Below are 27928 nucleotides of genomic sequence, written 5' to 3'. Positions count from 1 at the left end.
GTTAATAACAAAATTTGGAGAATGATTATTCTTGCAATCCGAACCCTTTCTAATCAAATAGATTAAGCGCTGTGATCACGGTGCTTTCGTTGGAACGGTAACCGCTTGATACCAGCTTCACTAAGTACTGGTTATGAGATAAGTTGACTGACATCCAGCTCTAACAAGAAAAAAATCTAACTCTTTACTTTTAATATAACTTTTCTGTCCTTTTCTCACCAAGATTAACTTATATACAATTACAAAGAATGAGTCTACCATTTATGAAGGCAAAATTATTCATAAAAATTGATAAATACTTACGAAAGACAGGAGTCTTCTCATCGCCATCTCATGATTCATGATGCATTCACATGGATCCATTTTGTGATCTGGAGAAAATAAATTTATCTATTTTTATAAAATATTATATAACATGAAAATGCGACTGGAATGAAAGTTACAATATAACTGCATCCTATTTTCTCATCACTTAAAAGTCAAGTTAAAATATATTTTGGTAAATTACAACAAATAAGGAACGATTTTTATGACTATGGTTGCACAAAAGCTGGTTGAATTTTAATCATGATTCAATTCCAAGAGAACCAATCAGACGTTTTTTGAAAAGAAGGCTTCTCAGATTGGCTCTAATGGCATTTAATTGATATTAAAATTTAATAGACTTTTGTGCAACCGTGTGTAAGTTTACAAATGGGTAACGTTACAATTTTATTATCGACTGTAAAACATACGGTACCCATGAGCTATGCTTTCAGTCCTAATCGAATTTGAATTTTGAACACACTTCTTTCACGATTATTTTGATAAGAAAAACCTAATCAAGAATAATTTGCTTATTTAATATTTCTATGATCTAAAAACAAATGTAAACTATTTTTTTTAAATCAACAAATAAAATGTATCCAGTCAAATCAAAAACTGTTTCATCCTAGCGGTTTACATAGTTTTATGAAAACTCGCTGAACAACATTAAAAGGATAATATTAATCCTTGGCTGGAATAGCTGTGGATAGTAAAAAAGTGAGTGAGAGAGTGTGTATGTGAAAAATCAAAATATAGCATCCCCGAAATTCTTAAGATGACATATAGCCGGCTGTGAAATATAAACACGATCATTTTAGAGAATAATATTGTTTTCTCTAAAATATAAATAAAAATCTGGTGTGGCGCACTCACACTACTTTCCTTGCCGTTATGAAAATTGATCACCTGGCGCTAGTGTTCACGCGCATGAGAGTCTACTCTTCTAAGATCTTCGCCAGCTGGTGACAGGACAATAACGCTGGAGACACACGATGTGTGCTATCTCTTCATAGTGAATGATTAAATAGAATCAACAGTTGCCAATAGTTTGCAATTGAATAATCACATTTTCTCGAATTTCGAGCTTATTATTATTATTAGTCAAAGAGCTCCTGAAGTGGAAGACGCTGAGTAAAATCATGATCATCGATTTTTATTAGACTTGGCGGTTTTCTTGTTCGCCCACCAGCTTTTCATTCTCTGAGAAAATGCAGCTTTTCTTTCTTCACTCCATCTTGTGCCAACTCTTGGTGCTTTTATCTCTGGAATAATTTCCCATTTCGAGCTTATTATTTTTAATTTTAGGTGAAAATGTTACAAAACATCAATTGTAGAGATTTTTATGCTCAATCTTTTCCACTTGAATTTTTTCGATTAAATTGTATCTGAAGCCTAATAATTGGGAATCTAAAATTGAACTTTGCATAGATGAGGCGGAGCTCCTGAAATTTTTACAGATATGGGACTTGTGGCAGTTGATAGAACTTATCAATGACTATTTTAGGTATAAATTTGATCGAAATCGTTGGAGCCGTTTTCGAGAAAATCGCGAAAAACCGTGTTTTTGACAACAATTTCGCCATTTTAGCCGCCATCTTGAATTGCATTTGATCGAAATTGTTCGTGTCGGATCCTTATAGGGGAAGGACCTTAAGTTCCAAATTTCAAGTGATTCCGTTAATTGGGAGATGAGATATCGTGTACACAGACGCACATACACACACACACACACACACATACAGACCCATACCCAAAAACCACGTTTCTGGACTCAGGGGACCTTGAAACGTATAGAAATTTAGAAATTTGGGTACCTTAATTTTTTCGGAAATTAATACTTTCCTTACCTATGGTAATAGGGCAAGGAAAGTAAAAATAACGAGCGAAGCTCGGTGCCCCCGATATTTGAAGTGATAGGAGATTCCACAATATTATTATTATTTTTGAAGAGACGGATTCAAGGATCCAAAGAACCCTACACGTCAACCGAAGCTTACTGTGTTCCCAAGTAGTATGTTAGTTGGGCAAACCAATACGTGTGTCCTTTACAAGAACCAGTAGTTTTTCCCAGTTGATCCCGTGGGTTGAAGGCAAGGCCACTTCTGGAGTTGCCTTTAGTCGTCTCCTACGACAAGCAGGGATACTATGGGTGAATTATAGTTTTCAACACATTCTTGAGTACGGTACGATATTGGACTCAAAGCTCCCCAACCCACAGGGGGCAATATTCCACAATAACTATGAATGAAATTATTGAAAATAATGACCTCAAGCCGGTCACCCTCTATCTATCATTAGTATTCAGACCTTAATAATATTTATAATCTATCATGTAAGAATAAATTTATGTACAGATTCTTTCTTTCATTTATTCCTAACAAGTGAACATTGAATCATGTCAACTGCTAAGCTATTCGTTTACTTTACTCTCATATTAGTCCACAGATTCGCTCAATATAAAATAAAATTTGTTAATAATTTAATTATTCGGTTTACTTGAAGGTAGATGATACATTCGATAAACTTGATAAGGATTTATACTATTTACAAAATGTGAATACTTATAAAACATGCTTCTCAATCTCTTGATTGCTGTAGGTCTTAAAATAGGAATACTCTTTCGTTCAATTAATTAAATGCAATTCAATTTAATGTTCCTACTACATGATTTAAAGTAATAAAAATATAGCAAAACAATTGTTTTAAAAAGATTAAATTAATTTATTTCCAATTAAAATTCATTATAATACAAGATATTAAGATCTTATGGCTAAGGTACTTTTTCCATACTTTTATTTAGACTAATAGAGAAGTTACAAGACACTGATGTTTATTTTACTTGTCCAATCATGAGTTACTACTGAATGATTGAAAGATAAATATATAAAATATATTATTATTTATTAAGAAATAAATACGATACGAAAATTCAACAGGCTTTGCCGAAAATTGCTTGGATCTCGGTTCGGAGATCACTTTACTGAAGTGTTTGCAGTAATTAGTGTAAAGTACATTGGTATTAATTTCGTTCATTCGATACAACTAAATTATAGTTTCAATTTCAATGATATCCTAAAAAATATTGATAGACTAAATATTAATGACACTTTTTCAATCAGTTACACAGCTTACAAAAATACCTCACATAAATATATAGAATAAATTAAATGATAACTTAATTGTTACAATAATTATAATAACCTATGATTTTTTGAAGAATTGATCAGGTTCGACCTGAAAACTCAGATACCAGACCTGAACCAGCCAGGTTACTCGAAATTATTATTACTATTTCTGAAGAAATACAAGTAAATCTGCACAGAACACATTCATTTCATTCAGGGCATATTCCAAAAATATGTACAATAACATAATATCAAAATTTGGGAACAGAATAGTTTTGGGCTATGCCTGTTGTTCTATCCCGATCATATTCATATGATTTGTAATTATATCAACGAATAAATAAATAAATATGACAATAATAATAGCATTATAAGGTCAACAGTACATTTTTCAAATCTTGTGAAAAGCTATTAATACACTTGAAATTTTGAGCATAAAATAAATAAGTTGCGGAATGAGTGATAATCGTTTTGCCTTGGTCTCATTGGACCTCTTGTCCTGTCTTATCACAAAGTCAAAACAATTGTCAAACATATTTCTACTTTTCTACTTGAGGTTATATTCTTTAACCAGTGTAGTAAAAACAATGCATTCATCGATAATATCATAAAAAAGAATACTTTACTTGAAATAAATTAAAAATAAAATTCTCTGAGGATAAATAAACATGATATATACAATGTTAAGCATATTTGGATGCTTCAAATAATTGTTGGAATACAGGTGGAAGGAGTCAAACTTTATAATGGTTGTTATGATATTTTCTAAAAACTAGGACATTATTGAGCATGGAATTAAGGCTCAACTCACACTCACGCGACTCAGGTCGAGAAGAGACTCGACTCTAGTCGAGAGCATGTGTTTCCAAATGGTGACACTCAGACCAGTCGATTCTAGTCTCCGCGACGTCACCATTTGAAAACACATGCTCTCGACTAGAGTCGAGTCTCTTCTCGACCTGAGTCGCGTAAGTGTGAGTTGAGCCTTAGTTATTTATTTTGAATGGTACCTGCCACATAATATCATTGGATTCCCAATCAATTTTAAATTCTAATACAATAATCAACGACACTAATGAGATTTGCTATTATGATTCACAAACTGGGGCTAGATTCTATTACATATTTTAAATTTGTACTGATTTATTGTACTTATCAAGTTCAATTAGACCAACAAGATCTTCGGTATTGTAATTAAAACTCAATGCAAATCCTTAAAACTTATTAATTATAGAATTCCAGTATTACAAGTTTTGCATATAAGATTCAATTGTAAAATATCAATTTTAGTTTTACAAAATTCGTTTCTCAGTCTCCCCTTTTCCTATTTACGGTGATTTCACTTTTTCTAGTTTCAACGAAACTAGGAAGATTTCATCCTTGCACATCCAACTACGAATTTGAAACGATCTCCAATTGAAATATTCTAAAAAATCGACATTACTTAGTCTCAAAACGCTTTTGAGCGTTTGTCATGATTTTGTTGACAATTTCAACAGCCAAACTGCGATCAACATTTTGATCGTAGAGTACAACTAAATTAGTCCACAAACATTTGTCACACTTCACTTACTCCAATTGCAATCAAAAATTTATTGCAAAAATAGATTGACGTTTTCAGCCCCCCAATTGAGTACTTTCAAAGCCTGTCACTTGTAACAATTTCAATCAAAATTCGATAAAAAATAAGTATTAAAAATCAATAAAATTAATATTATTCTTTCAGTTGTATCCACAAATTCCTCACAATTTCAAACAAATATAAAAAATGATTTTAGGAGTTGATGGAATCAATATCAGTCCATCAGTTGTATACTTTCAAATGTTCTTAGCATTATACTAATAATTACAATCAAAAGTTTATAGTAAAGATCTTTAGAGTAGAAATCTACTACATTGCATAGTATATAAGTTCGAGGGATTGTTCTAATGAATAAATTAAACCAACTTTTTATTGCAAAGCTCATTGAAATAGAAATCTACATTGCACGTTGCAATGATATAATAATATAAGTTCAAAGACTTCTTCAAATGAACAAATTTTATCAACGTTTTATTGTAAAATATTTGAAACTGAGATTCTAACTGCACGTTCTAACTTTGAAGGCTTGGACATCTAACAAAACATCAACTTTGTCACATCTAACAAACAGTTTGAATCAGAATTCAACTGAAAAGATCTTTGTAATAGAAATACACATTGCACGGTACAGGTTTAAATATTTTTCACACCTAACGAACAATTTAATTCCAGTTTTCAAAAACTAAGTTCAATGCTCCTGTTGTATATATACAAGTTTCTAAAACCGAGTTTGATCCTCGGATCTTCAAAATCCAAGTTTAATCCTTCTATTGTATGCACAATTTTCAAAACCAAGTTTAATCCTCCTGTTGTATACGTTTAACAGCCTGCCGAACTTTGCTGAGAACACCGACCATCCTCTCATAAACGCCGGTTGAATCCGGCAGGTTTTCAAAGTTTATCACATCACAGATGTTCTTGGAAAACGCTTCAGACGACGGCAGTTTACTGAACGGCGAGAAACTTTTCAAAATCGGGGTTCCCAGATCGACCGACACCATTTTGCCATGCGAGGGAGACGGAGTGCTCAGCTCTGGTTTCTTTATTCTGTCGACAGATGGCGTTGAAGAGTTGTCTTTTGTGGAGGTGGAAGATGAGCTAGATTCGTGCAGCTGGTTCATCAGTTCGCGTTTACGGTCTTCCAGTTCGCTCAATGAGAGCGAGTCCTGCTGCAACAAATTTGAGATGAAAATCGAATCAAATATACTTTCCTATTCTACAATACACTACAAAAGTATGGATTCAAACACATAATGTAAAAATACAGGGAGTGACCTAGCCAGAGGAATCATAAGTAGAACTTGAAAGTAGAGTACTATACCATGGAGAAAAGATAAAACAAGAAGATATCATATGTTATAGGGCATTTATGTTCCAATTTTTAGTGTGTGAGTTCTGTGTACAGGAAATTGTTCCAGTTCCAATCGTAAATTGTTCCATCACGTGACTAGTGCAAAATGTTCCCATGGAACGCCATTTCAAAATCGTTAGTTCAAGCTTTTGGTGCACACTTATAAAGAGTTTATTTACACCGAAATGTGTCGTTTACTAGCTGCGTGAATGAAGAAAGGCTGTTTTACAAACTTACCGTCTAGAAAAGTGTGCATTTCTTTTACTTTTTGTGTAGTTGAGAAGTTGATATTGTGGTAATTATTCATATTAAATGAAAAAGACTAAGAAATTGTCAAAAAACACACAGATTTATTGATACTTAGAAAGACCAGTTTCGGTTATTACACCATTGTCAATCTTTGATAAACTAAAACTAAATTGTTCATTCAATATGCATTTATTTTATTCCGTTTCTCTCAAATTTTGTATAGAGAAAAATTCATTTAACGAATGATTATTAAACATCATATTGTTGTTTATGTATTGGCTATGGCTATGCTATGGTATCAGCGCATGCGCAGAGAAGCAAGCAGACTACAATTCATTCGACCAATGAGAGCTCGGATAGTTGGAACTGTAACAATTTACCAGGCTTCGACTGTGGGGCAGGAACTTGGAACTGGAACTGGTTTCTGGTACAGGATCTGTCAAAATTCTTCCCATGGGACGCAGAACTTTTTACCTGGTTGATTTTTTTAGTAGTGTTCGTTATGTTCAGAACCATGTTTATGGCCTATCAAATTTATAATCCGACTTCAGGATTCTTTCCTACGGTCCTTCAAAGTTTACATGAAATCCTTATGGGAGAAGATTTGTGAGCTGGCCACACACAGAAATAAAAATCAACTGTTATAATCATTGCGTCATCCAACAGCTGTCGGTAGATCTGTATTCTATTTTATTTCTACTGATTCACACAATTCTAATAATAATGCCGCGGTACGAACGACGACCAAACTTGGGTCGTAGAACTCGAAGTGCTGTAAATTTAGAATATGCACGGGAAAATCAGCAGATATACAGGAGATATACCATTCAATTTCCTAGCAAGCTGCATTCAATCATATATAAAAATACAAACTGCTGAACAACTAACTAAGCACATAGGAAGTCCATATTGAGATATAAAATGTAAATACTGATTGTTGGATAATTTTTATAAAAATCTGGTGTGGCGCACTCACAAGCACACCTGAGGAGGTGCGGCTTGGTGATACAAAGTGTTGATCTTACGGAGATTGCCTTATCAGACCGTTCCACGCCATACCCGATTCAGTGTGTGTGAGTTCTTCCATCCAAACCAATAAGCAAAAAGCACCTGAATGCAAAATGCCGCATCGCGCCTCCTCAGGTGTGTATCAATCAAGCTAAAGTTTGTCATGAGATGCATTAGCTATTTGGCGGTACGAAGTTCGCCGGGCCAGCTAGTAATTGATAAATTGCTTTATGAGATTTGCATCATTATAAAAATTCTATAGAATCTCTAAGAACTGCTCTGCTTAAAACCCTCCGTCAGGCGCACCTATGGCCGAACCGAAATCGGGCGCACCCGGCCTGAGAGGCCACCTTCATATTCTAACCACCACTTCACACTAGATCAATTATAATTCAAAATACTAATAGGGTAATGATTGGTAGGATCTATTCTAAGTAATTATACCAAACATATTACAAAAAATTGATTTTTGAACACTACTAGTATGGTTAAACTTAAAAATGAAAATTATCAAGTGTAAAAGAAAAAAATATTTTTTTAGCAATTTAGGCTAGGTCTATTTGTTGAAATTATTGGAACTGATCTTCAATAATTAGTCATTGTGATGTTGAGGCTCTCAAATTAGCTGCAGTCAAACAGGTTTGGCACAGTGGCCTAATTTTGTCATCCTAATCTGTATTTTTTTAAATTCATTCTCCTGAATCCTGTTTCAGTCACACATACTCCACACTTTCTTCTTTTGGGAGGTATTGTTGGTCATTCAATATTTCAAGTTCATTGGGCAAAAACCTTTTCAAGCGAATTTGCAATTGAATTGGCATTCCACTTGTATTGGGACTTCGCCGGGCTAATTGTCCCATCACAAGCTGATGAAACAAAGTTTTTAGATATATTCTCCTTTTCTTAGGTTCAAGTTGATTTCCAATCGAGATCACTTGTGCATTGATGCACAACATTCAACATTCAGGTAGGCATAAAAAATAAACATTGGCCAGCATCTTGTGTTTATGACATAATCAGGCGCATGTGGCCTGTGAAGCCATGTTGAAATAACACGAACTATGCAAAAGTTGGCGACTGACGGAGGCTGGCATGTTGAGAGGTTGATGGATTTAGACGAAAAAATGGAGTGGTTGGGCGCTCGGCCGACTGTATGAAGTGAAGAGGGAAATTATATTGTGGGTTGGCCTCTGAGGCCGGCTGCGCCCGACGGAGGGTTAATAACACTAACAATAAGAAAAAAAAATTTTCAAATAACTATTCCTGGACCGAAAGTTGAGTGGCAAAGCTGTGATGTGTGACTATAACCTGAAACTACAGTGAAGTTAACCTTGCTTGCAGTGAAGCAAAACCTAAAACTACTCTGGAAAGCATTCACTTTTCATTAATATTTGGAAGAGAAATGGTAGAGACTCAGCCTATTTTTCCTCCACGGTCATAATTATATATTATGATTATGGTGTTTTGTACAACAAATGAATGCTTGATAACACTAAAGGGAGAATTACTTCAAACTGTCAACCTTCCTTATATATATATATATATATATATATATATATATATATATATATATATATAACGGGATATATATATATATATATAACGTCAAAGCTTCCCTTTCAACCAATGCTGACAGTTGAACTATAGCTATATGAAAGAGAATCTCTATTAGTACTAATTACTATTAAAAAATCTGGTGTGGTACACTCACAAAACTTTCCTTGCTCATTGATCTATAAGCCTCATTAACGAGGATAATTTAGGGAAATAACATTATGCCGATTGACGGCTAAATAATTAAAACTACGATTATACTATTGTTATTGTGTTCAGAGTATATTTTCCTTTGTTTGAATTTATTATGAAATTTGAGGATTTTTTAAAAGTTGTCAAAACAGCTGTTCTACAAATAAAATATCGACATGTGTTCTTTTGAATAAACTGCTCTACCTACCTACTTCACGCACGAGAAGGAGGTTATAACATAAATTTCTCAAGGATGGGGTGGACCCCCTGTTAATTTCTCAGGGAGGAGACTCATGCCAGTTAATAGAGCTGATATATAACTATACAGGGTATGAATTTGAAAAAAATCGGTCGAGTCATTTTTGAGAAAATCGTGATAGAAATTTAACAAAATTCATTCTTCTCAGGAATATTACGGAGCTCCTGCAATTTTCCCAGAAATGAGACTCATGTCAGTTGATAGGGCATATAAATAGCTATCTAGGGTATACATTTGAAGAAAATCGTTAGATCCGTTTTCGAGAAAACCGTGAAAAACATGGTTTTTTAGCAATTATCCACCATTTTCTCCGCCATTTTGAATTGAATTTTATTGAATTTCTTATTGTCGGATCCTCATGGTATAAGGACCTTAAGTTTAAAATTTCGAGTCAATCGGTTAATTAGGAATGGAGTTATCGTGTTCACAGACATACACACATACACACACACACACACAGACCAACACCCAAAAATCATGTTTTTGGACTCAGGGGACCTTGAAACGTATAGAAAACTTGAAATTAGGGTACCTTAATTTTTTTTGGAAAGCAATACTTTCCTTACCTATGGTAATAGGGCAAGGAAAGTAAAAATAAACACTTGAGAATCACTTAAAGGTTGATGAAACACGTCGTGTATAATTTGAAAGAAATATTACAAGGGAGAAGGGAACTAGTTATTTTCTATGATTGAATCTCAATTAGTTGAATACTTTGGTCAATTGGATCATTCATTTCTCATTTGAGTTCTTACTTTGGACTCTGGGCCAAAGTCGTGGATATTCGACAATAACTTTTCAAAGACGTGATCAAACAGCTTCAAATTTCCAACACATATTCTTCGAACCTTTTTACAGATCAAATTTGTTGGACAACAAAATTTACCAACTGCTTTATCCTTTTTCAGGATATAGCAAATAATATTGAAAGTGCATGAGAAGAAAATTTGTTGTGATCTATCATTTAGGGCCAGTTTCTGAGCTCGGGATTTAGCTAAGTTCTAGACTTTAAACAGCTGGGGTCAGAACATTAGCTTCCCAAAACGGGGCGTAGTCGCATTTTTTATAACAGAAGTTGCAGTTTTTATTTTCTCATTTCTATAATTGGAAACGTTTTTCCTTGACGAAATTAAACATTTCTAAATTTATTTATTTATTTATAAAATACTATAATCATAATACAATTATGACATTGGAGGGAAAAACTAGGCTAAGCCTGTACTATTTCTCTCCAAAAATTTTGATAAAATGTTAATGTTGTCCAAAAGATAAGGTTATATAGCCACACACTGCTCTGTCACTTGATTTTCGATCCAGAAATGATGATTTAAAATTTTGAATTTTGAAGGTTGATTTTATACTCTAAATGAATTACAATTACAATAAATTAAAAACTTTAGAAATATTGCACTTATTTAAAAAAATTGAAAACAAATTTTAAATAATAATCAAATAAATAATTCAAAATAGTTGAAACTTTACACTATTTTCTCATTAATAAATTTTTTGTTTAATTTTCTAGTTTTTTGAAATTTAATTCAAATGTGGCTATGACAATGACTACGACTACGCCCCGTTTCGGAAAGCCAATTTTGTTTAGGTTATGTCCATTTCAATTATATTATTTAGCGTATGGCAGATACACAACACATATTTAAAAGCTCATGAGTGTCAAATTCCTACATATGCACCGTATATTTCCAATTTATTTGAGATGTTGTCTAGTTTTTAGCGAGGAGAACATAAGTTTGTCTGACCACCATATTATTTGCTAGTTCATTTAGCGTTAACCAATGTGCACCATGGAGGCGAACTAGCATTACACATATTTAAGTTATAAAAACTGATGGATTGCTGGAACAATTTTGAGGTTAAAGAAGGTTGAAACTCAATCCAATTATAGAAACGACTACGACTACGCCCTGTTTCGGAAAGCCAATTTTCTGACTCCAGCTGTTTAAAGTCTAGAACTTAGCCAAATCCCATGCTCGGAAGCCGGCCCTTAGTCAGCTGGAGTATTCATTGCATGCAATTACTACAGTTTTCCCATTCATTCATACATTCACAACATCAGCTTAGCTATTTGGGAGCTATCATACAGACACTCCTTCATGCGCTGACACACGATTTCAGCTGGTTAATATACAACATAATTTAGAACTTTTACATGCACAAACATGTTTGAGATATCAATGTGCGATTTTCGCCATTCATTTTCTCTTGAAACTCTGTATTAAAATCATTTATCACATGACCACCTTTTCATAAAAAAAAAAAATGAATTTGGATTAATAGAAGAGATAAAAGTGTTGAAGCGACAGAGTAATTTTTCATTTCAAATAGGATCCCCAATGAAACCTACCGTCAAATTATTCTTGCAAAAGAAATATTTAGCTGTTTCTATAATTTTCACTAACTCTGTATAATATTGCCAATAAATAATGATTCTACTATTTCTAAAAAATTCAAATGGTTAATAAACCCTTTGGGTTTAAATTGAATTCTTTGGGTTCAAATAAATGAAAGATGCGAGTTCTCCAACGCAGGGGGTCACTAGTTCATTATCAATTGGTTCAATCTCATTGGTTGAATGGGAGGCATTGATATCATTCATAAGGAATACTAACAGTTTGTAGTAAATCTATAATAGTAACAACGATTTTTGAATCGAACTTACGCTCTCCACATTGGAAATATTTGAGGCATCTTCAATGGTAGCGGACTGTGAGGTTTCCTCATTCACCTGAGTGCTGGTTGCTGGCTGAGATACCTCCTCATTCAGCTGAGAAGCCTCCTCATTGGATGAGTTGATCTCAGGAGGCGGTCCAGGTGAGGAAGGTGAGGAGGGAATCTCCCCCTCCTCGGGAGGAGGCGGAGGAGGTGGTGGAGGAGGCGGAGGAGGGGTGTCGTCAGAGTCAGGCAGTGGCGGAATGAAACGGCAGTTGTCTTCTGGTAGGAGAGTGGTAGCTGTGAAAAGAGATTTATTACATTATAATTAATTTTTCGCCCCACTTGAATGTAATGAGCTGGTTTTCGTGCGTCATATGGAGGCTGAAAGTGATTGTTTTCTGACCAGGCCGGTAAAATTTTTACAGCCCTAAGGCTGTAAAAAAACCTTGAAGTCAGCTGATTCTGATTTGATGTGAACGTGTTTACAAAATAGTTTATGAAACGGAATCAGTTTATGCTTCTAGAATTGAATAAAGTACTCTGCAATAAGATACTATCATTTTATTTGGATGAATGAAATACAGATAAGATATATTATAAACTATTCAAATTCGATTTTCAGAGTAGGATAGAACTTCTAACCTGAACTTCCGCAGTCGACGACAACAAGCATTGTTGACGTTGACATTCAGATTGGCCAAATTTCAAGTGTGCTAAAACAGCTGATCAAAAAACTTTTCATTGTTTGTGTTCATTATTCAAGAATCAGAACATTTATAATAATATCATATTATTGTCATTTAAAAAAATAAAAAAGTATAAACTCAACCTCCCATATGGGAGGTATTAGTGAGTTATTTAGACAAATCAGAATAAAAAATAAAAATACTTGGACAATTTCCAGATATTCAGATAACCTCAGATTTGCTAGAGCTATGACCTTCCAGTTTTGCTTTCGGAAGTACCTAATAAACAATTATTCTCATATTATGTATATTGTTTTATTTTTCTGTGTGGCGAAAAATAGCGTTCGCACCACGGGCAAAAATGTGTTTCCGGCTAACAACCTTTTCTAGTCCGAGGCCTACGGCCTCGGACTTGAAAACTGATTTCGAGCCGGAAAAGTCTCATTTTCGGCCCTAGATGCGAAATAATATACTATATCATTTATTCATTAAGTATTTATCTAGAATATTTAATAATTCATAAACTGATTCATTCAAATATGTATATATTTTTACGTTGTCTCCTGAATAAAAGAAATCAACGTTATTTTGATCGTAGTTGATGATACATGTTACGAAGTTGATGTTACAATTTGTTCCAAAGATTTAATTTTTCTTGAACTATTAGGGCCGGTTTCCGAGCTCGGGATTTAGCTAAGTTCTAGATTTTTAACAGCTGGAGTCAGACAACTGGCTTTCCGAAACAGGGCGTAGTCGTAGTTTTCATTATAATCTTTATTTTCTCATTTCTATAAATGGATTGAGTTTCAACCTTCTTTAACCTCAAAACTGTTCCAGCAATCATTTTTTGTAACTGAAATACGTGTAATGCTAGTTCTACTCCATGGTGCACATTGGTTAAAGCTAAATGGACTAGCAAATAATGGCGGTCAAACTTATGTTCTCCTCCCTTAAAATTACAAAACATCTCAAAGAAATTGGAAATATACAGAGTATATTATGTAGGCATTTGAGACTCATGAGCTATTATAATATATTTATTGTGTATCTGCCACACGCTAAATAATAAATATAATTGAAATGGACATAACCTATGTATAATATTTGGACAATTTGAAACTAAATTAGGAAATTGAAAAAGTTTTGGGCAATAGCCTGTTTTTTCTTTTCCGATCATTGTATTGTTTGTGCTAACCTAATAAATAAATGAAAAATAATTTAAAACGTTTTTCCTTGTCGAAATGAAACATTCCTAAATAAATCAAAATAGCTGAAACTTTACACTATTTTCTATTTTCTCTTCATTTTATATTGTGTTCAATTTTCTAGTTTTCGAAATTTAATTTCGAACTAGAAAATTTAATTTCGATGACTACGCCCCATTTCGGAGAGCCAATTTTCTGACTCCAGCTGTTTAAAGTCTAGAGCTTCGCTAAATTCCGAGCTGGGAATCCGGCCCTAAGTAATTATCTAGAATATTTACTAATTCATAAGTTGATTCATTCAAATATTTTTATATATTTTATTCGTTGTCTCCTGAAGAAATGAAATCAACGTTACTTTGATCGTAGTTGATGATGATACATGTTACAAAGTTGATGACAATTTGTTTCAAGATTTAATTTTTTTGAACTATTAAGAACTTGAACTGAAATAGAAGTCTTGAACTACATACCAGAATAGTTATTTGTGCAACTAGTGCGCAAAGTGACAGTTTGCTGCACCGAAAGAAACGTTTACGCACGAGCCTTAGGCGAGGGCGGAATGGTTTCTTGAGTGCAGCAGAGGAACTTTGCGCACGTATTTCACATTAAATTTTTCCTACAGTTACCATTGAATATGAGAAGTGGTTGATTATGGGTAAAATGATGGCTGAAATCCATCAAATGTTTGTCTGTATAGTTTTGTTATTGATAACAACTTTAATTTATTTTAAACTTGATAATCCAATTGAAAATTGATAATCGATAATTTATTAAAATTGAATTAATCCAATTGATTTGAAAATTTGAATAAGTTTGAGTAAATCTTAATTTCTAAATAATTTTTCAACCAATCAATTTATGAATGAAAAAATTTTATTTGAAATAATGAATAATTAATAATATTCAAAATGTATAATTTAATGAGTTCTTATTATTTTATTTATTTGAAAATCAGAATAAATATAGATAGAACAAATTCGCATTCAAAATACACGCCAACAATGTCAACAGCTGATTGGGATGGCTGCAAGATAATACGCAAAGTATCAAGAGTACGCAAAGTAACACTTTGCGCACTAGAGCGGAGAAGTGATTCTTTGCGTTCTGTAATCAGTGCAGGAATGGTCACTTTTCAAGGTAACTGTAGGAAAACAATAAAACAGTTCTTGAACTGTAATACTAATTGATACAAACATTATACGATATATGTTATTGTGAGGTTCACGTTATAATGGCAGTGGAGAAAGATAGGAGAACAGCGTTGCCGATTCTCTAGCTTGCTACTGCCTTCTATATAGGATAGCTGATACCGGTTTATCTGATGTAATATCAACGGTTCATTCTTGTTCAAAATAATCAATCACATATTATTCACCAAGAAGATATATTTTTCAATGACTAAACAATAACTAATTTTCTTATTTAGGATTAAATATTTTGATAATATTAATTGTATTTCTACATTGTAAAAAATGATCTAGCAACGTATTTTGATCAGTCTGTGTTTTGTAAATTTTTGTAGAGCTAGAAAAGAATAACGCTATCTGCTTTGTGGATTTAGTATTATTTATTCATATGGCTTTTATCGGCAGAGAGATCCTTTTGGATGTTCTGCCTTGCCGTATTACCCAATGTCATTTCCTATCAACACTCAAGTTTATAGGTTATGTATTGGGTTCTTCATGTTTTTTCACTAAAAGTTTGCACTTTCACTTCCCTAGTTTTAAATTAAGAAAATTTATTTCTAAGCACAAATTCACATTTAAAAAGCGAACAAATATGAAACAATTTATGATAATATTGAAGCTGAAAATTCCACAGTACAATTTTTTCCATGGCAACCAAAAAGCTTTGTGGAATGATAGACAAAGATAGCAACACCAATTTTAATCAAAAACTGTCATTATAACGTGGACTTCACTATAGTTACCTGGCGTCTCCTCAGCGTCCATATCCTCAACGGTGACCTCAGATTCGACAGCGGTAGCGGGAATATTGTTCATCTTGCGCCGCTTGTAGGCCTTGGCAGCGTTTGGCATCAGCACACTGACCATATGCTCCAGGCTGTGACGCTCCAGCATCGGCACAGACCCGTATTCCTCCCATTGCTGACAAAATAAAATCATGATTCAATTCAATTTTCAAATCATACAATTTGATAGCATGAGGATGAAGATTTCTGCTCAATCTATTGAATGCAATTTCATTTCTTTAGTTATATAATTAAATAGATTAACATTTCCTTAATTTTTATGTATGTATCTTAGTTGACCGAGCGAAGTGAGGTCTAAGATTCAAGTCGACGGTTTGGCATTTCTCTTAATGTTTAAATGCTTATATGTTTATATGTTGCGTATTTACGGCGAAACGCGGTAATAGATTTTCATGAAATTTGACAGGTATGTTCCTTTTCAATTTGCGCGTCGACGTATATACAAGATTTTTGGAAATTTTGCATTTCAAGGATAATATAAAAGGAAAAAGGAGCCTTCTTCATACGCCAATATTAGAGTAAAAATCAGACTATAGAGTTATTCATCATAAATCAGCTGTCTAGTGGACTATAATACTACCCGTTCAAAAACATTGAACATCTTGGAAATGGTATCTTCCCATCAACGTTGTAGACAGTTGCAGCCAGACCTGATAACAGCACTCACATTCACATTCCGGGACGACACGTCACGGTACGATAGGACAGAGAGCTCTATGTTTATTTAGGATTTTTTCTAGACATTTCAAATTGATAAATTATTTATTAATTTTTGAGAAAACATAACAACAGGTCAATGTAACTTACTGAGCGCGAGGTCTACTGTTCACAGAACTACTAGTTTAAGTGCAGTAGCATATACTTATATTTATTTTTTGTAAAGCTATTTTGTATTTGGTTTTTGGCAAATAAATTCATTCATTCATTCATTCTTCTTCTTCTTCTTCTTCTTCTTCTTCTTCTTTCCAGGATTAGGCGTAGTACACTTGTTCCGGTTTCAAAGGATATAACTATTTATCTTACCATCTTTTTAGAGGTCTGCCAATATCCCTTCTACCGTAGTAGGGTCTATATTTCATGACAGCCTTTGGAATCCTAGTATCTGGCATTCGTTCCACATGGGTTTCCCAGTTCAATCTGTGCTCGCGAGTCATTCATTCATATTTATTAGAAGTGGACTCGCTTATAAATTCTACTACAGTGAGGTCCACGTTATAATGGCAGTGTTCGATTAGCAATGGTATAGCTATCCTTGTCTATCATTCAAGAAAGCGGATAGCGCAATCTATTTTTTGCTTTTCTCTGTTGCCATATCGGCTTTTAACAATGTAGAATTAATAATTAATTAACAAAATATTTAATCTTAATTATGAAAATTAATTATGTCATTATTGAAAAAAATATAATTTTTTGCTTAATAAAATATAATTGATTATTTTAAATGAGAATGAACAGTTGATATTACATTAATAAACCTGTACCGTCTATAAATAGAAGGCATTGCCAAGACAGTGAGGATCGGCAAAATTGTTCTACTATCTTTCTCCACTGCCATTATAATGTGGACCTCACTATAGTATTTTATCTTCTCTTCCTCTCACATTCTTCTATTGGAGGGTTGAGTGAAAGAGAGGGCCGGCTGCACCCTAACTCCGCACTCGTAGGTGAAAAATAAATGCAGTGATTCTATTCTATTCTTCCCTTTTTCACTCCTCTTCACTATTCATTCCTTACTTTTTATATTACATTCTACCAGCACATTACATGGGAAACCATAGTTGGCTAGGTATTTTTCCTCACTTAATTCTATTCAGCAAACCCCATCATGAAGCCTTTTGTTGTAGTTCAACAGAAATTGTGTGTTTATATTGAAATGAATAAAATTATTGATTGATTGAATTAACGAGGCAAATTATGAGTTTGCAATGGAGATCCTGCCATGACTGTTCGTGGAAATTCATTATTTCACTAGATGATATAATTGTGAAAAGAAATTACTAATTATGTAGCAAATTATGATCAAGTTTTAACACTAGAATGACGACTTGCAGAGTATATTAATTGTGAAAATTAATAGTAAATTGTGGAAATTGAATCACAATTAATATAGTCTGCAAGTCGTAATTCTAATGCTGAAACTTGATGTAACATTTATAATAGAAAAGTTCGTAATAGACAAAAAAATTCAAGACTACAATTTATGATATAATTATGTCATTGATAAGTATACTTTATTAACTGGTTCATGATGTGAATAGAAATTTCAAATATGTAGCAAATTATGATATATCTTTCAAGACTACAATTATATCTTTTAATTCAAGACTACAATTTATGATATAATTATGTCATTGATAACTATACTTTATTAACTGGTTCAAGATGTAAATAGAAATTTCAAATATGTAGCAAATTATGATATATCTTTCATGCATATGCTCAGTTTTTCAACTAGTTCAAATTCAAAAAAGAGATTACAAATAATTATGTAGCAAATTATGATAGATTCAAGAACAACGATAAAAAATTGAAGTAAAACGACTACTAACATCTTCAACTCGGCCCTCTGCTAGCACGTTGAAGCCAGGATATTCGACCAGTTTATTGATGTCGTATTTACTCCTCTGTTCATAATCAATCAATTCTCCATCCTCGTCTTCTTCCTTCTCTTTAACGGCTGGAATAAAAGACAGAAAATAACAATTATCAACTTTATTCTCTGAAAGGATTTAGTATAGGAGTAAAATTAGTATCCAGTATATACTGATATTTGCATTACCTGCTTATGAAGACATTACGTTTTTATGAGGATCACACATGGAGGTAATCGATGAATATATTTATCGTATTTTGCTCCCATATTATTTTTGACAGAATTCGTAAACTTCTTGAAAAATATTGAAGAGTCATGTTTTATTATGCTGACTATGAATAGTCTTATGAATTTTCTCAAGTTTAAATAATAATAACTCGGAAGTAGACATATTTCTATAACGTACATATAAAGGTGCGTACAGATATACGCGCCGCGAACATGAGCAATTTACTTTTAATCAGCTGACAATAACTGTATTTTTACAGAAACGGTAAGATACAGATATAAAAAGATTGGCATCAGCTGATTCAAAGTGAATTGCTCATGTTCGCGGCGCGTATATTTGTACTACGCACCTTAAGACGCCGTTATGAGTATAAAGGCTATTTATACGAAAAAGAAAAGATTCAAGTTGAATCCAAAAGTCAAACATGTTCAACATCCACTTGAAACAATAAAGCTTGAAGAAGGGTCTACAATGGTATAGTGGATCAAGTGTGTAATAGACTTGACTTTAAGTTTGTAAAATACATTCTGTTTTAACTCATTTTCCCGTTTGTAGATTTGATGGTAGATTGTACCTTCAAGATTCAAATTGAATACAAAAGTCCAACATGTTCAAAGTCTACTTAAAATCACAAAACTATATAAGGGTCTACACTACATTGGTGAAGTAAATTTAAGTGTGTAAACTTGAGTTCAAGTTTGCAAAATACATTCTGTTATGTTATTTTGCCATTTGTAGATTGGATTGTACTTTTAAAGGTGCGTTCATATTTACGCGCCGCGAACATGAGCAATTCACTTTTACTCAGCTGATGCCAAGCTTTTTTCAAATCAAATCATTTATTTGCCATACAATAAATACATATTCCTAGGTTGTTTCCTAGTTTTATACAATAATAGAGAAAATAATAATCCACGCTTAAAAATATGTTTTTAAAAAATCAGATAGGCCTAATGCTTTCAATTGAAAAGAAATAGTTTTCTCTTATCCAATTTTTTAGTATTTTGTAATTAATTTTTGCTTCCAGATCAAAAGGCAAATCATTTATGAATCTTGTACTTATAAATGAGCTGTCTTCTAACTACTGTTAGTTTTGTTTTATAAATTTTATATTTATAGGTTGTATTTGGTCTAAAATCATATTGGACTATATCATTTGATAAAAATTTGTTTTTATACTTTATAATATATTTTGCTAAATTTTTCAAGTACAATTGCCTTACAGTCATCACATCAGTCATCTTTTTATATCTGTATCTTACCGTTTCTGTAAAAATACAGATATAGTCTGCTGATTAAAAGTGAATTGCTCATGTTCGCGGCGCGTATATCTGTACGCACCTTAAGATTCAAGTTGAATCCAAGATGTCACCATGTTCAACATCTACAGAACTTGAAGAATGTCTACATTAGTGTAGTTGTTTCAAGTTCCTGTTCTTGAAAACAACCTTACTTCAAGTTTGCAAAATACATACATTTTATACAAAACTTGAATTAAAGTGAACTTGACTATAGTGAGGTCCACGTTATAATGGCAGTAGATAAAGATAGGAGAATAGCGATGCCGATTCTCTGCATTGATTAATTATATTTCTACATTGTCAAAAACATAATTGGCATCGTTGCGGACCTAGAAAAGGATAGTACCACCGGCTTTGTCGAATGATAGACAAGGATAGCAAAACCAAAGTTGATCAAATACTGTCATTATAACGTGGAACTCACTACGCCCCTTTAGGATGACATTGAGCTTCAAGTTTTCATCTCTCATTTTACAAAAAAATACAAAACCATTGTTGAAGCACTCACTCTTGCCCTTGCTATCGAAAACTAGCAATCCGGAGTGTACAATCTTGGCCTCCTCTAGCCAGCCGGGCGGATAACCGAGGTTTCGCATCTGGTAGATATGGGCAGGAAGCTCACTGCGACGCAAGCCCAGGGCGCGTCTCAACCGACTGCTCAGTGCGCCAGGCCGAAATTGGCCGAACTTCTGTTCTATGTCCAGGTGGTAGCGCTGGAATCTGTAACAGAAATTGCCGATAAGGGTGACGTCACAAGACACAATTGGATAGAAAATACACTACGCTCCGGATTCGTCTAAAACTGCTTACAGTCTTGAGCACCACGAACACACGCATTTCACTTTTCATCAGCTCAAGTTTAGGTGAAAACTCTGACACCAGACCTGAGCCAGCCAGGTCACTCGATATTATTATTATTATTATCAGCTGATTATATCTGTATTTGTACAGAGGCAGTAAGGTACAGATGTAATAAGCGTAGTATCAGCATGAAATGCGCTTGTTCGTGGAGCTCCAAGTCTGTACACATCTTGATCTAGCATCTCATTAAACATGTAACATTTCATCTACTACAATTCTAAAGCGGTAATTTTTTGTCCGTTCGTGTCCGCCTTGGTGAGATATCACACAAAAGGAGCAATTCCTTAGGCTGGCCACTAACAGTAAGACATGAATGGTAAACATGTGTGTGCGAATAGTGTTTATCATGCACACACGAATGTTCATCATGCATGTTTTGTCATAAGCGAGAGGCTTCCAACATAAAATAAACACTCAATAACATTGAATAAGGCACTGGAAAATTACAATTTATGATGATAATAAATAGTATCTTAAGTCACAAGGACGGGAAGGGCCGTTTTGCCGGTGAGAATGATGGTTCTAGTCAAGGCTTTAGCCGAGACTAGAATTTCATTCGAGCACTGCAAAAGACATTCACGTCCAAGTAATTTACACTATTTTTTGTCATAATAATCTAGAAAAAAATAATTGAGAAACAGAAAACATTGCCTGTTTTTGCTGACATTACTACATTCATTCTATAAACATAACCTAGTTTACAAGTTTCGAATCAGGAATTTCTTGATGATAAAACATGGAGCGCTAAAAAGCGGATTTTTCACCAGTTTTGCTGTTCCAAATTCGGAACTAGGAAACACAATCGACTGTAAAGAAAACATGATTTTATTACAGTATAGTATGCTGTAATGAGAATCATATATGTTTATTTGTTCTACAATCAGCTGTTTACCGGCTTGATTTCATGGATGTAAAACAGCTGAAATTGAATGACTATGACAAAAATAATTCAACCTCGAACAGAGAAGGGAAGAAAAATAAACAAAGAAGATCGTAGATAGGCCTACAAAACACTAACCTCGAAAAATGTTGCTCCAAGAATTTCGATGGGATCACAGCTGTGAAGACACATCAATGTGAGTCGACTATGTATCATGCACGTTTACAAAGCTTGTTCCATCGTTAGTGGGCAGCCTAAGGGTGCCTTAAACCTTTTTCTTCTTCAGGGTGTGATCACACTGAATGCGGCGTATATGAGCAAGTGCACGTCAGATCATGCATGAGCCGGAAAACAAAATTTTGAAAGTGCCACAGAAAAACGTTGTTACTCGCATATAGCTGCTCCCACTAAACGCAACCAGCAAGTGCAAGCGCTCAGTATGAGTGTTCCTATTGCTCTCTCCAGATTTTGTTTCTCATCTGCACGTTTGGTCATGCATAACCATTCAATATGATCACAACCTTGTTGATCACAAGACTTGTTGAAAAAATCTGGTGTGGCGCACTCACACAACTTTCCTTGCTGTTATAAAAATTGATCACCTGACGCTAGTGTTCACGCGCATCTAAGTCTACTATTCGAAGATCTGAGCCAGCTGGTGACAGGACAATAACGCACACGAGGTCTGCTATCTCTTCATAGTGAATGATTCAATAGAATCAACAGTTGCCAACAGTTTTCAATTGAATAATCATATTTTCTCGAATTTCGAGCTTATTTTCAATTTTAGGTGAAAATGTTACTAGACATTAATTGTAGAGATTTTCATGCTCAATCTTTTCCACTTGAATTTTTTTGTTTAAATTGCATCTAAAGCCAGGTAATTGGGAATCTAAAATCAAACTTTGCATATATGGGGCGAAGCTCTTGAAATTTTTAGACATGGGACTTGTGGTAGTTGATAATAATAATAATAATGAGTTTCTGTTCATGGCGTGGTCATATGTATGGCCACAAGTGAACAAGTCAAGAACATAAAAAAACTGTCATAAGACAGGTCAAGAACAAAAATACACATCAAACACAAAAAGCAGCAAGCAGAAGCAGCAAGACATCAATGAGGATAGGTCTCATCAATGATAATTTTAGGTATAATTTTGATCAAAATCGTTGGAGCCGTTTTCGAGAAAATAGCGAAAAAACCTGTTTTTGACAACATTTTCGCCATTTTAGCCGCCATCTTGAATTGTATTTGATCGAAATTGTTCGTGTCGGATCCTTATAGTGTAAGGACCTTAAGCTCCAAGTCATTCCGTTAATTGGGAGATGAGATATCGTGTACACAGACGCACATACACTCATACACGAACACACACACACAGACCAATACCCAAAAACCACTTTTTTGGACTCAAGGGACCTTGAAACGTATAGAAATTTTGAAATTGTGGTGTCTTAATTTTTTTCGGAATGCAATATTTTCCTTACCTATGGCAATAGGGCAAGGAAAGTAAAAACAAGCTTGAAGGATGGAATGACGAGAGAAAAATTTCGGTTGAATGTTTGTAATAAAACAGGATTTGGAAATAAAATATAGAAGAAAGACACTGCATTAATAATATTATCCTGAAAACTAGTGAATTATGAAACAAAACTACATACTGTAGTGTGATTCACGTTGACATCTGATTAATATTAGTTTACTATCCTTGTTTGTCATTGAAAAAATCACATTACTCAATCCAATGACAGAAGAGGATAGCAAACCAATGTTGATCAGGTGGTGACTTGAATACAAGAATCTCACTACAGGAGTCGTAATATAAAAATGTTGAAAATCGTAATAAATTTCATTCCTACGAAAACAGCTTACAGAATTGATTTATTAGTTTTCAAATGGTAAAAATTGTGATTGATTAAATTTGAGTTTAATTCAATACACCCTAAATTACTTATCCAGATTTGATTAGTTGAGCAGGTTCAGAGGTGCTTTGAGGAAAGAAATGCTGTGTCTCTGATCATGTGTGACCTGAGTAAGGCCTTTGACTGTGTGTCACATGAGATTGTTCTTGGTGAGATGGAGCACTATGGTGTTAGAGGTGCTGTTCTCCAGACTGCAAAATCTTATCTTGAAAACAGATGGCAGGTCGTTTCTCTGGGAGGAGCTAGGTCCCAGGCACTGCCCATCAGACATGGTGTTCCACAGGGCTGTGTTTTGGGTCCCTTGCTGTTTTTGATTGCCATAAATGACTTGAACCTAGAAGGGAGGGCTCTAAAATTTGCAGATGACACCACTATAATCTCTTCTGGTCGGAATCCAACTCAGGCTCTACAGGTGGCAGAAGTCGTGTTTGGAGAAGCTAGGATGTGGCTGGAAACAAATAAGCTCTAATTGAATCTTGGCAAGACACAGAGGCTGCTCTGTTCATTGGCACAACATAGCCCTGATCATCACAGTGTATCCCTCCTTGGATTTATCATCGATCCTAAACTCAAATGGAATTGTCACATTGAGGGACTGTGTAAGAGGCTGGCAAGAGTGACCTATCTACTACGGAAGCTGACACAGCTGGTGAGCAGACCCTACCTGATTGTTGTCTACTATGCCCTCTTCCACAGCATCCTGGGCTATGGGCTGCAGCTTTGGGGTCATGCATCTGATTGCCAAAAAGTTTTAATAATGCAGAAGAGAGCTGTCCGCATCATCACCTCCAGTGGTTACCTTGAACACTGCAGACCGCTCTTCAAGTCTACTGGAATAATGACTATATTTAATTATTATATATATTTAAGTGCCCTTCATGTCAAGGTAAATTTTGACAAGTACAACTTGAGGAGAGACTTACATAGTCATAACACTCGGAATGGTTGCATGATTGACATTCCTTATTCCCGACTAAGTAGGACAAGATACTCATTTCCTACTGTGGCACTAAAAATCTTTAACAAGCTGCCTAGATGGTTAACAGCCTTGAGTACCCAGGCCTTCAAGGCTAAGCTCAAGTGTTGGCTTAAGGAAAACCCTTTCTATGGGTTACATGAGTTCTTTGAAGTGACCATGCCATCTTGATAACTCAAGTTTATACTCATGACTAACTTCAAGAAAAGTTATATTCTTATTATGTTGACACAACCTATCCGGCTCCGCTGGTCTTGGTGAAGATAAAGTGTATAAGTGATAACTCAAAAAGTAACATCATGCGATATATTGTTCTTTTATAATTCACTATTATACTTACTTTTTCTTGAAAGGTTGTCTGAAGTTTGGTCTATTTTGCTGAAATTGTTGATTGCCATTCCAGTTTCTGAAGTTTGAGGGTCCTTGTCTGAATGCCGGTGTTTTTAGTGCTTCATCCTTATTCGCTGACAATTTGTAGATTCCCTAGGCAAAATAAATATTGTTAATGCTATATGAGTTACATAGTAGCCACACAGCGAATTTTAAATAAAAATTTATATAATATTGTAATAAAAATACCAGAGACAAGAAATATGAAAAATATACTTATGCTTATCCTTTATCTATGATAATACCTAGTGACCTGGCTGGTTCAGGTCTTGTGTCAGAGTTTTCAGGTCGCACCTCAGGGCCCTGACATGACTCCTTAGACAGTCGGGATCGACGACTTTCATCAGAACACGGAAATTACCCGAGAAAAATATCTTGCCCGGGACTTTGGTTTACAAAGCCAGCATTTAAACCACTTGACTACGGCCACACCATACATATTATGGTAAATTGAAAAAAATACACTAGTATTATGTTTTTTTAAATATACATAACTTACCGGACATTCGTAAGCCGGAACAAATGATTCATCTTCAATCCCCGGTTCAGTGCAAATTGCAAAGTTCAACTCTAGACCGTTGGAATCATCTTGCATTTCAGCCATTGCTTTAGATAAGGTAGGCTATGCTATTCCCCACTCACATAACTAGATCCTGGAAATAACATAGTAGATAGAAATGCAAATAAATAGGTATTATATAGAATGATAGTAGGCCTATAGAATATTAAGTTAGAAATAGTAGTATAAGTAACAGTATAAGTAACATTTTAGTACATTTTTAGTAGCCTACCCTGCATAGTCAAGCGTATAATGTTATACACAGCTTGAGAGAACCTACTAAATATTAACGTAGATACTATTATTCTCACTTTTCAATGAATAAGAGCAGAAATAAGCTCTCATAAGATTAAAATATTATAGATGCAATATTGATATAGAATTTGTCAGCTATAAACAACCCTTAAAAAACATAGATGGTTATTCCGTTCAAAAATACAACTAGATGTAAAACTTTCAATCAAATGTTTTGTTTTTTGAATGTATACATAGATTGAAATAAGCTTTTTGAACAGTAAATCCAAACAGCTAAGAATTCTTTTTGATTTGATAAAAATTATTAGGATTAAAATAAACATAGCGTAGACTGGTTTGAGGTTATAACCAACTAAGTCAATATTGAAACAGATCAAATCCACGTGCGTCTTGGTAAAATTATTATAGAATACCAAAAAAATAAATAATAAAAATTAATAAACTCACTTACATTACAATAATACAGCCTTTTATGATTTCAAAAGAGAATTATTTTTATAATAAACAGTCATAACCTATTACTGCCAAAATTCTAGAGCCAAAACCAAAACTGGTAAACGAGTCGACTATCAAAGATCGAAGCATCGAAGGGTATCGATAACAAAAAAGCGATATCAGTCGATGTACCGTTAGTATCGATATACGCACGAACGCGCGAATTTGAAAATGCGGACTATAGTCTTTCAAACAAATAAAATGTAGCCTATATTATTATTAGTTTCAAAAATATAATTAAGATTGAATAGACATTTGATAGTAATATACATATTGTTCAATCGATCAAAACAATTCTAATAGCTATTAGTTCAACGATTTGTATTGTTTTGTATCAGTTATTGATTACTGAGAAGTATTTCTAATGTAATATTATTCCGTTTGTATTACAGATACAAAAAATCATTTTTTGTATCAACAAGAAGATCAACTAATACTAGATCTAGACCTACATTGTGCAAGTTCTAATTCTCCAAAAGAAAATAATAAGAATAATAAATAATTTACCATACGATAGACACTGGAAACTATACTTCATACAGGATAGGATCCTCACTGTAATATCCCTATACATACTCAAAATAATAATGCACATAACAAATTCAAACCAGACAAGCAACACAGAAGAAATATCCTTGAGCACAACACAAGAAGAAAAAATAATTTTGAAATTCCCCACAGCAGACTACAAAATCACATAAACAAACAGAATCCTCAGGGTGTAAATTTTTCAACTGCTTACCGGATGACCTCAAACATATTGAATCTCAAAACAAATTCAAAAAGTATCTGACTGAGAACCCTCTATATTCGATCAGTACAAGAATTCATGGAGCTAAGCACTCAGCGTATCTTCCGCTGATACCCTGACCTCACCCTCCTACCTTACCTGACTTGCCCATAATCTCGATGATATAGGTGGTAAAAAGAAAAGTAAAGTAAGGTACTAATCGTTACAGTAAGTGTAATTTTCATAAGAACTCAATCAGCTACTCATTCTCAAGTTCCATTTCAGCGATTCATAATTTATCAATATTGAATCATCTATGAAATCATCACAAACAGAAACGTTTGCATCAATGTACCTAGAATACATTACAGAATATATTCTAAGTACATTGGTTTGTACTGTAATATAATTCATCATCACCTGAACTGAAAATACTTGTGGAGAGTTGCCTTTGTGAATAATTTAATAATTAAATTAAATTAATTGGAATTAAACGATCACATGTTGAAGTTTAATAAGAATGCTAAGCTAATAAGAATAAGTGCCGGTTGCAAAA

The 27928-nt window shown here is 34.0% G+C and overlaps 2 protein-coding genes across 4 annotated transcripts in view; both read right to left on the bottom strand.

Annotated features, from left to right (window-relative positions):
- The window catches only part of LOC111049662 (uncharacterized protein C34C12.4), a 28710-nt gene extending 17669 nt beyond the window's left edge, over positions 1-11041 (bottom strand). Inside the window, exons 1-3 of one of the 2 annotated variants that reach the window (XM_039436072.1) lie at positions 11038-11041; positions 9409-9410; positions 304-371 (exon numbers count right to left, since the gene is read on the bottom strand). In XM_039436072.1, the coding sequence (XP_039292006.1) occupies positions 304-363 (60 nt within the window). In that variant the 5' untranslated portion in view covers positions 364-371; positions 9409-9410; positions 11038-11041. Of the gene's footprint in view, positions 1-303; positions 372-739; positions 811-9408; positions 9411-11037 lie in introns of those variants that run through there. The other variant, XM_039436071.1, reaches the window with a different exon arrangement.
- Positions 4578-26730, bottom strand: LOC111049671 (zinc finger CCHC domain-containing protein 8 homolog). Of its 2 annotated transcripts, none has more exons than XM_039436064.1 (8): positions 26599-26730; positions 25833-25986; positions 25284-25426; positions 20812-21023; positions 18730-18857; positions 16118-16295; positions 12304-12593; positions 4578-6182 (listed from the first exon to the last, which is right to left on the bottom strand). In XM_039436064.1, the coding sequence occupies exons 2-8, from the start codon at positions 25935-25937 to the stop codon at positions 5811-5813; spliced, it is 1428 nt and encodes a 475-aa protein (XP_039291998.1). In that variant the 5' UTR covers positions 25938-25986; positions 26599-26730; the 3' UTR covers positions 4578-5810. The 2 variants fall into 2 exon arrangements, with proteins under 2 accessions (XP_039291998.1, XP_039291999.1); XM_039436065.1 differs by having other exon boundaries at positions 4578-6179.
- Between the last annotated feature and the right edge of the window lie 1198 nt (positions 26731-27928).

Source organism: Nilaparvata lugens, chromosome 10 (assembly GCF_014356525.2).
Source record: "Nilaparvata lugens isolate BPH chromosome 10, ASM1435652v1, whole genome shotgun sequence".
NCBI classification, from domain to species: domain Eukaryota; kingdom Metazoa; phylum Arthropoda; class Insecta; order Hemiptera; family Delphacidae; genus Nilaparvata; species Nilaparvata lugens.
Note: the sequence above shows the minus strand (reverse complement) of the source record. Positions and strands in the feature narration are given on the sequence as shown.

Coding starts and splice junctions, on each gene's coding strand:
- LOC111049671 (XM_039436064.1), bottom strand. CDS start 25,937: ATGGCTGAAATGCAAGATGATTCCAACGGTCTAGAGTTGAACTTTGCA. Junction 16,296..18,729: donor CAGAGGGCCGAGTTGAAGAT/GTTAGTAGTCGT, acceptor TTATTTTGTCAG/CAATGGGAGGAATACGGGTC. Junction 12,594..16,117: donor GGACGCTGAGGAGACGCCAG/GTAACTATAGTG, acceptor CTCTTTTCACAG/CTACCACTCTCCTACCAGAA.